Source organism: Porites lutea, chromosome 12 (assembly GCF_958299795.1).
Source record: "Porites lutea chromosome 12, jaPorLute2.1, whole genome shotgun sequence".
NCBI classification, from domain to species: Eukaryota; Metazoa; Cnidaria; class Anthozoa; order Scleractinia; family Poritidae; genus Porites; species Porites lutea.
The window spans coordinates 18,897,251-18,911,587 of NC_133212.1; the positions used below are offsets into that span (position 1 = coordinate 18,897,251).

General features: G+C 39.5%; 2 protein-coding genes across 2 annotated transcripts in view; one reads left to right on the plus strand and one right to left on the minus strand.

Annotated features, from left to right (window-relative positions):
• The window catches only part of LOC140922064 (uncharacterized), a 23,574-nt gene extending 10,191 nt beyond the window's left edge, over positions 1-13,383 (plus strand). Inside the window, exons 2-7 of the mRNA XM_073372090.1 lie at positions 5,482-6,193; positions 7,431-7,496; positions 7,610-7,675; positions 7,789-7,854; positions 7,968-8,033; positions 10,680-13,383. Of these exons, the coding sequence (XP_073228191.1) occupies positions 5,527-6,193; positions 7,431-7,496; positions 7,610-7,675; positions 7,789-7,854; positions 7,968-8,033; positions 10,680-11,266 (1,518 nt within the window). The 5' untranslated portion in view covers positions 5,482-5,526 and the 3' untranslated portion in view covers positions 11,267-13,383. The remainder of the gene's footprint in view (positions 1-5,481; positions 6,194-7,430; positions 7,497-7,609; positions 7,676-7,788; positions 7,855-7,967; positions 8,034-10,679) is intronic.
• The window catches only part of LOC140921351 (epidermal growth factor receptor substrate 15-like 1), a 62,724-nt gene that overhangs the window by 23,228 nt on the left and 25,159 nt on the right, over positions 1-14,337 (minus strand). The window lies entirely within an intron of this gene.

Below are 14,337 nucleotides of genomic sequence, written 5' to 3' on the forward strand. Positions count from 1 at the left end.
CGCTTTGTTATCTCTGCGGTTTGCTTTCCCTTTTCCCTTTACTTCTAAGGAGTCTGATACGAGACAAGAGTAAGATTCACTTTGTTTATTCGCACACACTTGTGATCTCATTTGTTCCAACAATACATCGACTTCGCTAATCTTGGTCTTCAATTCTTCGGCTAGCTCGTTTACATTGTCATCTTTGTTGACAGTTTTCTTTCTAGCCGGTGATTGCGTTTTCTGTTGAGACGTCTGCTTAGTAACAGTATTCCTCCGAGATTTATACTGTGCGAGTTTACGAAGCTTGTTTGTTGATCATCGCTCTGTGCGCCTGTGGTGATATTTCACAAGCGCTCCTACGAGAGCCTGATCGAGCCTATCTCGTTCTTAAATCGCCGCCTCAGTTCTTCTTCAGGTGTTGACACGTTTGAGACCACATTAGCTCGAGATGTGTTAACTCCTTCTTGTGCTGGTCGAAGTTCTTCGATTCCTTCCTCCGCCATGTGTAACGTAGGAGAGCGGGAATGGGCAAGAATGGGCGGTATTCTTCATGAAGCATGGCAGATTTTTCGGTTTCAGTCCCTCTCGGAAACAAAACTGATCAAAAATTGTCGTCTCCCTTCTTGATTTAAAAAACATGCATCTTGATTTAGAAAACGTGTCTCTTGATACATGACATGACACACGTGGGAACTGAAATTAAATTCGACAATCTTGACGCATTCAAAAAGCAAATTGATGTTAATTTTATCGATCTTGATAGTGAATAGGTGGATTTGAATTATAAAGTTGCATCTTTGATATTTTGTCACTTTTGGCGTAGCATATGCCTGTCTCAGGAGATTCAACTTCTCTGTGCGCCCAGACTTGAGACTTTTATGGTGGCCTATGTGAATGGTTTTAGTTATTTCATTTTGTTTATTTTATTTTATTCATTTTATTCTATTTTTTATTTTTATTTCATTTTATTTCATTTTCAAAACAATTTAAAATGAAAATGAAAATAAAAGGAAATCAAAACCTTCTGTGTTAAATGAAATTAATCTTAAAGCGAAGTCAATTGAAACTAAATGAAATTAAAACAAAGTGAAAAATTTTTGACGGTGGCCTAAAACTGCCATAGACCAAGATGCCTTGCGGGCTCGACCTTGTGACAAGTCAACATGGCGGACTGGAGAAAGAAATCTTGGGGCACGTTTAAGAATGAGATGAAAGCAATTAAAAACAAAGAGGCATAAAACTGGAGATGGCGGTGCGAAGAAAAATGAAAAAGGAAACATTCTTGAAAGACAAGAATTGGTAGTGCAGAGACTGAGCTCAGGAGTATCCAGCAAAGCCCAAAAGTATACTAGAGTATTACTAGGGTAGGGCCCTGCGAGTTCATGCAGTACGATGAGGAGGAACTCTCCATTGAAGGGTTCAAAGCAGCTTGCGAGAAACATTTCTCGCCCTCATTGGAACGCAAAGGATTGTCATGTGATGTTTTGGCCGGTGAGCAGGGGCCATCTTGTCACTCATTCATTTGGCTTGGCAAGCTTCCCAAGCTTCATCATATGCGAAATGGACAAACTCTTGGGAATTACATGTTTCGCATTTGGTGAACCAGTCTTTTGTGCCTTGTTTGGGTCCTGCCTGTTTCGTCACGGGGGCATTACAGGTTCACTAAAGCATTGCTGTCTAGATGAACTTGATTCGTAGTCGTTTGCAATCGGCCTGCTGTCTGGTGTGCTCAATGACTTGATAAACCGTACGTGGATCACCTTTAAATTGGGAATGTGCTTCATTGAGTGACAAGATGGCCCCTGCTCACCGGCCAAAACACAGCCTGCGTAGCAAGCGTTTCCAATCGAGTTAGAACGCGTTGAGGCAAGAATGGGAAGTCTTCGGGTTTTAAAAGACTCAAAGGGCATCAAGAGGAAGCCTTGCGACTTGTTGTTGAATCGAACAGTGATGTTTTCATGAATCTTCCAACTGGTTTTGGAAAGTCTGTAGTATTTCAGGCTTTGCCTATTGTGTATTCTTGTGTGGAACCAACTCGTGAAAAGAACAATGTGGGTGAAACTAGAAACTAGAGCCGAAAAAACCGGATGCTCTCTCAGGCTATAGCCTGTGTACAACCGCTCTTTTTCTAGCCTGGGAACTGCAGACGTGTTTTTTTCCTCAGAACGTCGCATTGACGGATCATGGGACTGATTGATGAAATAAGTACCAAGAGGATTCATAGTGAAGAAAAGATTAGAGGAAATTTTTTACCTATTTGCCTACGCCAGAGTCAATGATTTATCACACCTTGTTGTTTTGATCACATTCCAAACGATAAATGTCCTAATGATAGTAGGTGCATCATGCTGTTTGTAGCTTCTGTTCCTTTCTGGTTCCTCGCAGGAAAGTTTGCTTTGGAGAAGTCTTCCGATAGTTTGTCGTGTGCCGCTTTAGATATTTTTTAGTATCATTTACCTTTGAAAGCTATGACATGTGGTAATTGATTTCCAGTGCAATTGGTTGCTTTTTGGTTCAGATATAGTTTTGACCAGATCAAAAGCATTTTATATATGTTCTTTTTAAGGTTTAATTTCCACAGTTTTTTCTAAGATTCATGAAGATTAGTCGAAGCGACGTAGCTGAAATGTCATCTTGGCTATGATCAATTTTATACTGCTGTGTAAATATTTATTTCATGCTGGGGCCGGCCCAGGTTTATAATATTTCAGATCATTGTTTTGTGGTGATACTTCTAGGAGTTTAAATTACTAACAAGTGATTGTCAGAGATTTCTGAATCAGTCAAGGATGTGTCTGTACAATTGATTCACCACCTTTTGTCAGCGCTGGTTAAATTGAAATAAATCACCGGTCTGAGTGCGATCTCATGCTATGCTATGTTATTTTCCTTTCATTGTAGGTTTTATTTTGTCCAGGTTTTGTTCATGTCACGTACTACCATATTTTATAAAGCGAAACCAAAGGCCCACATCACATACATAACTTAAGAAGCCATTGCTCCACAAAGAAGCCAGCATTCAACGTCGCAGGAAACCTTGTTATTGTCATGAAATTCATGTTCCAAAGCATATTTGGTAACTCTCGCCAAAATCCAAGACATGCCAGCGCGCAAAGTTGCGAGGAGTCACTTGAGCTGCATTCTATCCTTTGATCTGATTGGCAACCTCAAAACTAAAGGTTTTACATCACGGAAATCGTTTTGCCGCTCATGTTCCCAGACGTTATTTTTCGGAGGAAGAGAAGCAAGGACCGGAAATACATCTGTGATTTGCAGGCTAATCTGTCAAGGACAGGAAAAAATTGTAGAGGGTTATAAAGGCATGTTCTCGATTTTATACATGCATTTCTTCAATGCTTATCAAGCCAGAGTTACATAGTAGGGAAATTGGGAGCTATTGACGTGAATCAACATTTTTTCAGTTAACGAATCAAATTTCTGTGGATTTTATGTTGGAAGAACATCCTTTCATATTTATAAAACTATTCAGAACCAATAACTTTACAACACACTATTAATTTTAATGTCAATAATTTTATAACAAAACTAAAACTATAAAATGGTGTCGTCGCGGCTCGAAGTCTTATTAAAATTAGAATAGTGCTATATCAAAGGCAGACGTTAATTGAACCAAAAAATCGCAATTAAAATACTTAAAATGTATGACACTACTCGATTGTGCGATCAATGAAAAATGTGGCAGTATTGACAGAGGACGGGGCATTTGCCCTCTTTTCTCGTCCCCTCTCTGACATTGCTTAGCGAGCAGATGATGATTGAATAGTATCTCATGATGCACTTTTTCCAGGTGCATCATGGGATACTATTCGATCGTCGTCTGCCAAGCGAGGTTTACTGTTGATTCGTACCCAAGTCAATTTAATAGTACCCATAGGTTTTGGCCTTTTCCTACCCAGATTTTGGCCGATTTGTACTCAACTTATGCTTCTTTTAGGCTAAGAAAACACAAATAATTTAGGCTAGGTAGAGACTAAATTTAAGTGGCGAGAAATAGGCTGAATTGCTTGATGTTATAAGACAAAGGGAACAAACAAATTGCAATGAACAATGCTGGTTCATTTAATTTATATTTGACCATCGATTGGATTTTTTTTCCGTAAGAGTTTTTATAACGTTAGGTGTCATTACGATAGTTAACATTCTTTCATGTCATCAGGCGAAATCGGTTTTTGACTTTGCCCTCTAATCTTATTAGGTGTCAAACTCAAACGGGGCGAAACCGGCATAAATCAAAGATCATCTCCGCGACAAATGTTGACAAAATTTGTATGATAATGTATATTTAGCGAGAAAATTTATTACTGATCTGATTCAGTTGATTGGTTGGATGCGTTCTAAGGTCAATGTTTGACCCAACAGATGATCTTAGCTTAATTTAGGTCAACCCAACTTAGAGTTTGGTTCGTCTCATGAAAAGTTTGACGTTTGGCATAGGCCTAAATAAGCTTCTTTCCATCAGAATATCAAAGCTCTACATAAAATAAATTTACACGCGTAAATTCCAACGGTAGCAAAAAAATGCTATGTCTGATTGACTCAGTTTCTGTGAATATTTGCTGAAATTACACACATTATTTGATTGGTCAGTAGAGAAACTGTTTGTGTGGATTTTATTTCAAATATATAAGCAATCTCATTGGTTGATTAGGGAACTAAGTTCCTAGGAATATCAAGTACAGATTTAAATGTACAAACAAAAATACTCCAAAAACGTTTACATTTTTAGTACAATATTAAAAAGGAATAACAAAAAACATTGAAGCTACAATCTTAGACAAAACAGATGGAAAATCTAGATCCCCCTCCCCCCAAATCAAGGATGAGAAGTTGCACGTTTAAGCTTCCGTGCGGCGTCATCCTTGATTTTTTTGGGGGGCGAGGAGGAATTATTTACTCTGATCACGTGACTTCTCTGTTTCCTAAAAAAATGTTTCTATCCACAAGTTCCTCATAGTTTTTACTTTGATTTAATAAAGTGTAGTCAGAAAGTGGTAACTTCATTTATTCCCGTAAGATATTAATTTTATATGCAAAAAGCAAGAGGCTCAAACAAGAATTTAAGAATTTCACCTGAAAAGAGGATATTAGAGTTAAAGAATAGCCAAAAAAGTCAATTACCTTGAACGAAACTTGTTGAGACACATTACAAAAATACCTTTTTTGGTCAACCTGACAGAAATGCTGAAATTACTGTCCCCACCCCCCCCCCCCCCCCCCCCTACACAATGTTGGCTCGGGCAACACCAGAATAATAAAAGATGCTTATAGACAAAAGCAACTTTGAATAGGGGTTGGGAAGGGAACTCTGTTTAGTGGAGATGGCAACAATGTGGCACAAATTTATATGTAGGTGGAACTGTGTCAACAATTTTGTCCAAGGTTGGAGCATGATATACACATGAAATATGTTGTAGTTGTTCTTTTACTAATGAGGTGAAACAATATACTACATTTCAATTCTTGTTTTTATTTTGTTAGGTTTGAATTTGGTTTGCAATGTCATGACAAAGGCATAATCAAAAGATGCTATCCACAACAACTCCTTCACTGGGTAAAGATGAGGCATTAGTGTGTACAAGAGAAAAAGATAAATTTCTGCAGTTTGCCCGACTCATAATGGTTGGATGTAATGACCTTTTCAGAGAACTTTTTAACGATCTGTGTCCACCTGAAATGCTTCCTGGGAAGGTCAACTCTCTTGTTAAAGAACTTCCAAGGTTAAACCAACATGAACGTAAATGCCTCTACCCATCAACAACAGGAAGGTGTGTCACATCTGAAGACTTCGACATTTCCTTACTTTTTAAATTGCTTAAAGTAATTGGTTTGGAACAACCAGATGGTGGTTGGGATAAACTTCCCAAACAACATGATCACAAAATATCAGATGAATTGGTAAGGATCAAGTATTATCGAGATGAAATCTGTCATGAAAGCTATAACAAGGAAATTAGCAACGACTTATTTTTGGAATTGTGGGCGTACATCAAAGGTGCTATGATCAGTATTGCTCAGTGTCTTCCAAGGGGAAGGAAATGGTGGGAGTTGAGAATTGATAAATTTTCCAGGGCTCCCCTTACATTAGCGGAGGAAGAATTAGCAAAGGAGTTAAAGCAGTGGTACTTACATGACTTGGAAGTCAAGAAATTATTGCTAAAGGTCAACGCAAACGTAGAAAAACTGTTGAAAGGTATGTTCAATTTTTTTCTGAATAATAGCAATATAAGAAGGTGTGATAATCCACCCGTAGTCCACAAGTGCAGAAGTTTACAATGCAACAAGATACTGTAAAAGTGTTCACTTGAGCTTTTAATGTCACAGTTCCTTAGCTACGCTTAAAATATATGCGTCAGTCAATTCCACCTGCGCCCAGCCCCCCCCCCCCCCCCGGGCTACTGCGGGGCATTTACCCGCCTTGTCAGTCCCGGGGGTGGGGTATTTGCCAACCCCCGGGCCATTCCCGAGCTTTTGACACGCACGCGGTTTCCTATCAGAATATAACTACACAGAAGGTTTTACTGGAAAAAAAAAAGCAGTTTGGGTCATCTGTCAAGGACAGGAATAAATTGTAGAGGGTTGTAAAGGCATGTTCACGATTTTACATGTATGTATGCATTTCTTCATTGCTTATCAAGCCAGAATTACATAGCGAAATTGGAGCTATCGATGTGAATCAACGTTTTTTGGTTATTGAATCAACTTTCTGTTGATATTATTTGAAGAACACCCTTTCATATTTATAAAACTATTCATAACATATAACTTTACAGCACTCTGTTAATTTTAATGTCAATACTTTTATATCAATACTAAAATCATAAACTGGTGCATGTCGTTGCGGCGTGAAGTCTTAATTAGAATCCTAGCGCTATTACAAAGGAAGACGTTAATTGAAACAAAAAATCGCACATTAAAATGGCACTATTGGACTGTGCGATCAATAAAAAATGTTGTACTGTTGACGGAGGACGGGGCATTTGCCCTCTTTTTTCGTCCCCCCCCCCCCCCGGGGATTTGCCAGCTCAAGAGTCCCCACCCCCGGGAATTTGCCATCCAAGGCAAAAAAAATGCTAATTCCCGGGGGTCAGCCCGGGGGGGACCTGGGCGCAGGTGGAATTGACTGATGCAATAAGGTTAAGTAAAAACATAGCAACGAAACATTATGGTCCGCAATCGGCGTGGCAGACGACTTCCATAGCGTGAGCATAAAGCCTAACTTATCTCCCTGGCGTTATTTTTAAAGATCCACGCTGGATCGGACAAGTTCTAGTTTACGCATTGTCAAAAGAAACGTAATTTGCTGGACCAGCTCAAAGTATGTTTTTTCTAATCGGTGAACTATTTGTGAATGTTAAGGTATAAGGTATTCGAACCAAACTGGTCTCTGGGCATCCTTTAATTAGTCTGAACTCTTCTTACTTCTTCAGTACGTCGATTGACGGAGGAAGATAAAGAACTTGCAGAAGAAACGTCACCTGCTGGACCAGCTCAAAGTATGCTTTTTTCTAATCGGTGAACTATTTGTGAATGTCAAGGTATAAGGTATTCGAACCAAACTGGTCTCTGGGCATTCTTTAATTAGTCTGAACTCTTCTTACTTCTTCAGAACGTCGATTGACGGAGGAAGATAAAGAACTTGCAGAAGAAACGTCACCTGCTGGACCAGCTCAAAGTATGCTTTTTTCTAATTGGTGAACTATTTGTGAATGTTAAGGTATAAGGTATTCGAACCAAACTGGTCTCTTGGCATTCTTTAATTAGTCTGAACTCTTCTTACTTCTTCAGAACGTCAATTGACAGAGGAAGATAAAGAACGTTCAGAAGAAACGTCATCTGCTGGACCAGCTGAAAGTATGCTTTTTTCTAATCGGAGAACTATTTGTGAATGTTAAGGTATAAGGTATTCGAACCAAACTGTTCTCTTGGCATTCTTTAATTAGTCTGAACTCTTCTTACTTCTTCAGAACGTCGATTGACAGAGGAAGATAAAGAACGTTCAGAAGAAACGTCATCTGCTGGACCAGTTCAAAGTATGCTTTTTTCTAATTGATGAACTATTTGTGAATGTTAAGGTATAAGGTATTCGAACCAAACTGGTGTCTTGGCATTCCTTTATGGTATGAAGGCTATTAACTTTGTTTATTAAATCCCTGGGGAAGAGTTTAAGGCTACATCTACTTTATTACGTTTCTTAACCGAGTCTAAATACCAAGAAGTGTGCGTCAAACACTTGCAGAAGTGTTTCCTTAATAGGTCTGCAAACAGGCGCCTTATTTTTTTCTCCCTTCCTCGTCTCGCAATTCGCGATCGTCTCTCGCTTCGCACCAAACACCGCGTTCCCCTCTCTTGGCTCTTAAAGCGCCTGTTATACAGGCTACAACGGACACTTTTCTTGGCGGGCAGTCCATGCATTGACCCTTGTTTAAACCCCTCTACAACGGCCACCTCTCTACAAGGGCTACTTTCTTCTGTCCCCAAGATGGCCGCTGAGGGAGAGGTTCAACTGTAATTAGTAAGGAACTTAAGATAGAGACGTTTTCGGGGCGACGGCGACCGGACTGGCATAGCAAGCCTGGAACAGAGGCAGCCGTCGCTTCCCTCCAAAATTCGAACATTAAGATCGCAGTGAACTCAGGAGGACCCGCCTTGGAAGACTACCGAAGAGGAAAATATGGCTTCACATAAAGAATTAAGAGAATTAATGCTTATTTGCTTGCATGCAACAACAACAACTTTATTTCAGCATTCCCACGTTAGTACGTGGTATTACCTACTACTGCTAAACAATTTTCAATAGGTTTCATTTATACGATGCTCTAACGAGAAAAGTGAGCTAAAAATACACAATCACAGCTTCAATAATGACAAACGTTTTTATGTAACATCTAGTATCGAGAAGGATGTTGATCGCTTGATTGAAGATTTAGACAAAGCATTTGCTAAGTACCGGGGTGCTTACCACATTGGCTCAAAATCTAAAATTTCTGAAGCCAGAAAGAGAAAGGAGCAGAGAAAAAAATCAAAGAACAGGAGATTGAACGCTTCAAATAACAGACGAAAAAGAGCTTGCAGTATATTTAGATCCTTGGGAGGAGAGCCTGTTGAACTTTGTTATGAGCCACATATATATGGAATTCTGCAAATTGATTCAGTCGATGAAGAAACATTACTTTTTGTCACATCAAAAACCGACAAAGCTTGTCTACGAGATCTGTTTTATTCCCATTGTTTTATGGGGGAAGCTGAAAAACAAGTTTATGATTTTTGCTTTACATAGGATCAGCTCAATTAATTAGAAGACGGGTTAAAATTGATCAGTTGTGAATTTACTTTTCATTTTGATGGAATATTTTCAATAATCGTTTAACAGCTGTTCGTGTTGATATTTGTTACAGTCTATCATGATGCCTGTATTGAGAATCTTTTATTGCGTTTAATTTTATTTACATTTCGAATAAAACTTAAGGCCCCCCCTTCCGTCAAATGAGTGATTTTACTTTGAGCCCCCCCTATCTTGGCAGCAATTTTATGTAATGCCCCCCCCCCCTCTGGTTTTAGGGCCCCCCTCCTGATAATTATTGCACAGTCCCTAAATACTCACGTTCTCGCCACAACGCCAAACAGACCAGTTTCACGTCGCCGACGGGAGCACGACGGCAATGTGGTGAGCAAGAGCATGCGCAATATTGCACAAATCATGACGTCACGTCCGGTTGAAGTTGCCGTCGCCCCGAAAACGTCTCAACTTAAGTTCCCTAGTGAACTTAAGACTGCAGCAGGTAAAAATTCATCATAAAATTATACCTTAGCTACGTAGCAAGCATTCCTGTGTAAACTAGTGAGGGTAGGCATTGCTTCACATCCTTTGATCAGTGGACAAGGAGATTTTCTTTGTTTTTTAAATTTCGTCTGTAATCATCGGCTCCATCTGTGAAAAATGGGTTGTTTGGTTTGGGGGCGGGGGGTGGAAGGGGGTACTCAACAAAGTTTTATATGGGGAGGCTCCGCCCCAAGGTCGAACCCCTTACCCTTTTATATACCATTTTTGACAGAAAGGTACCCCTTTGTATACCTTCTATTGACTATTGGTACTCCTTTCACGTGCCTAGTGTAGAACTTTCCATCCATTTTAACTGCTGTAAATATGTTAAATCTCAAAACCAGAACGTTTTCGCGACTTTTTTACAGCCTTAAAGTGCATCTCTTAGTCCTGTTGGGCCGAAATGACAGATTTCCTTACCCTTTCCTTATAAATTCATATATGCTGTTTACAGGTAGCCATTACGATATCTGAAGGAGGATCGATCATGAGGTTATTCCTATATTAAATCTCTTCTTACAGATAACCCACCCAGCCCAGGAAAGGTTGGCCACACCACCGGAGTCTACGTCTCCTACTCTTTTCAAACAGTGGTGTGGGTTCTTTCCGTTCCACAAGAACCTTCAACTAGTGAAATCCCTACCCTTTTATATACCTGAAACCTGAAAAAGGTACCCCTTTTGGGCGGAGCCTCCCCATATAGGCCACAATAGGGAGTACCCCCCAGACATTTTCTTCAACTTCCATTTGGTGTTAAATGTTTCAGTTTTCAGTTTTCTCTTTCCTGTTCATTTCCTTTTCCCAATTTCCAGTGCGTTTCTTTCTTTTTATTTGTATTTTAAAATTGTCTTCCTAGGGCAAGCTGAAAAAAGAACCAATCCGCTTCATGTTGCCGCAAAGAAAGGAGACATTAAGATGATTAAGTTGGTGCTCCCTCACTTTGAAATTGATTCACTGGACGAATGTGGTCAGACTCCACTGATGCTTGCCGCTGCAGTTGGCGAAGAAGCTGCCTTTGATTTGCTGATACAGAACCGTGCTGATCCACATTTGAAATGCTCCCTTGGGGAGTGTCTGCTTCATTTTGCTGCAGAAGGTGGAAGTATACACATTCTTAGATATTTGTTATCACTTGATCTTGATGTTAATCAAAGAAACGGTGGTGGTGTCACGCCACTAGCCACTGCAGCTATCTATGGCAAAGAAAAATCTTTTGATCTGCTGTTGGAAAAAGAAGCTAATCCATTTTTGACAATCAAAGATTGTGACAGTGTTCTTCACTTTGCTGCATCTGGTGGAAGTGTACCTATTATCAGCAAATTGATTTCACTTGGTCTTGACAAAAATTTAGAAGGCTTCTTTGGCAGCACTCCGCTAATCACGGCAACAGAGGATAGCAAATATGAAGCTGTTGAATATTTATTATCGATTGGAGCTAAATAAGTTTCAATTGACTGCATTTAGTTATTTATGGTTAAAATTAGCTTAACGAGGAATTTTTACCTTAAAAGGTAGCTAAATTGTAAATTGTATCTCTTTTCCTCCCTTTTGCTAATGAGTTCTTGTAGATATACCGGGGCTTGCCCATGGATCGCTTTAAAAGTAATTGTATGATAATCTTAAAATGAATCCTAAATTCTACTGGAAGCCAATGAAGCGTACACAGAATTGGTGACATGTGATAAAACCTTGGAATCTTAAAAATAAGTCTTGCTGCGGAATTATTACCTTAAAAGGTAGCTTTTATTTTCGAGTCTTAGTTTATAATAATAGTCTTAGTTTTTAACAAACAAAAGATTGTTTATCCGCGTGCAGTTGCAAAAGACCAAAAATATGAAGGACGTGAGGGACGTGTAGCTCGTTGATCACAAATATTGTTGGGAAAAGTGGCTCACAAGCGTGACCAGGGCTCGACGTTGCGACCCGTGGGGTCGCCAATGCGACCAGCTTTTACTCAGTGGCGACTAAATTTTCACGCCTGGTCGCCAACCTGGCCCCCAAGATAGGTGACTTTTTTCTTTGGGTAAACGTACACTAATGATAATTTGTTATCCTTTACACAACCAACGGATAGCTAACGGTTTTTCTAAAGCTCTAACGTTTTGCCCAAACGGTTTGTCTAAACGTTTTAACGATTTGTCTAAAGGCTTTAACGATTTCTTCCAACAATCTAAGCTACGTTTACTTGAAAGAGGATTGTGAAATGAATTAATTCGACGGAAGACTTATCGACTTTCGTACAAATCGATCACAATTCTCAACAGATCGTCCCGTGTTTCTCCGGGAATGACTTTTAGCGCATCGATATTTAAAACAATTTCTTTATGTCAAAAATGTATCTCGATTGCGGACTTGATAGCAGATTAGCCTGATAAAAGCTCAAGCTAATCGAAGCTAATCGAGAACGAACGGCGCTTACTTCTCGAGCTTCGCAATTCTTGTAAACAACTTTACGCAAATTTCTGTTGAGCGTGACGACGTAAATAAAAGCTCTGCCGTATTCTATTGACTTCTAATTAAGTAAAGTTGAAGTCATGCTGTTTGTCTAACAGACTTCTCGCGAAATCAACTTCTTTGCCCGAAAACATTAGCAACGTTTCCTCTTTCTGGTCTTTCTGCAGACTTTCGATCACGTGTTAGGCAACCGCCCAATAGATGAAGTTTCACCGATGTTCAGTTCTGAACATGCAAATACATGGGACGCAAAACAAAATTGGCAGATTTTGTTCTTTCATAACCCTAATTTTTTTTGTGATCCCTAAATTTTGTTTTTTTAATGTGTATTCCATTTCCTGAACCTTAAGCTTGAATACCTGTTTGAGGAGATTTACGCTTGAGTGCGGATTCATTTTACAGAACACCGGCTGGTAATCGAGCGTCAGCGAAAACCATTTGAAAGAAAGTTCAAAGGAAGTCTAAACTATTCAGTTTCTGTTAAGGGTGAGTTAAAGATGTTAAGTTTATTTTATCCCATTAGTTCTTAAATATAATTTTTGGCGACTAGAATACTTGTTCTGGCGACCAAAAATGAAAACTTGGGGGCCAGTTGGCCCCAAGATTTTTTTCTGAAAGTCGAGCACTGCGTGACAATATTATTTCGTGATTTTATGATCTCTCAGAGATGATATACTTAAGTATATGATTGACATTTTGTAACAAGATGAGAGAAACCTTATACATAGCTTTTCGTGACTCACAACAAAGTCCTAAGTGAAATTACTTTAGGTAGTGAAATTATTGTTGAACGCTGATTCCATTGCATGCGTTTACTGTATCTAAATAAGGGAGAAGAACGTGATGTTATGTAAGTATAGCCTAATTTAGGGTACATCATACGGTTGTAACATGGAATTTCACTTTACATGTAATTATTGGAAAAGTACTGTACTCGTGCTAAAAAATCTCATCTGTACTTAGAATAGGTTTCAGTTCTTGTGTGATTGTTAAATGTAGTAGATTGTCCAAAGAGAATAAACCTTTCCTCTTGATTGTTGAACCAGCGTGCGTAGAGATTTTCCGCGGTAAAACATTTTGCGTCTAATAAAATTTCAAATAAATAATTTGACAAAAGTGTTTCCTTTCTTCCGAAAAGAAAAATTGTCTAGAAATACAATTAAGCTTCTGATCATTATGACATCATTTGAGAGTGTTTCGAGCTAAGCGAGAGAGAACTGGGATGAAATGATCATAGTTCCTTTTTTTGCCTCGTGGCCTGAGAGCAAAATATTGCGGACAGAACAATAATTTTTTGGGTTTCGAAAAGTCCGGCGGGGGAGGGGGGGGGGTACTTCCTATGATGGCCTATACAGGGATGTGCCGCTGGAAAGGGTATGGTTTTCGTCCTCTCTGTCCTAAACAGGGTATATAATTTCATGCGAGTCTGTCCTAATTATAAACAGGCTATTACCTATACGACTGATTTCATCTGCTCGATGAAATTTGTTTGTACTTTAAGTACACAAAACTTGAATTTGCTCTATTAAAATTGCCAGTAAAGGGCTTTAAAACAAGACAGCGTGAATGTTGTCCTTTGTCCTAAACATGTCAGTCGCGTGCTAAGGTTTCTGCTGGTTTCACCAATGTGAGTAGCCTGGCAGTCGCAGCATTTCATCTTGTATACTGCTCCCTGTCTGTCCTCTGGTTCAACCACCGCTGCAAAGATCTCGGCCTTGTTCCGAGAGGACTTAGACTTGAACTTAAGTCCCCGTTGAACACACAAGAGGCCATTCAATACAGTACAAGTCAATAAGTCGTTTGTACGGGTGCTGGTAACTGTTGGCTACGATTCAATGGCGTTTGTTAAGTTAGTAAACCATGCAGCTTTCTTAACTAAGTCGTTGATAGTAGTCTGTAGAATAGGTAATACATGTCGCGGAGTCCCAGTCGATTTGATGTTTCGTCTGTAAATGGTGTTCAGCTATGTGATTGTTGACGTCACCATTTCTCCCCCCGGGGGGGGGGGGGGTGGGGCCCCAACTTTGAATTCAACGAGTATTACACCTCGGTCGGCAAAT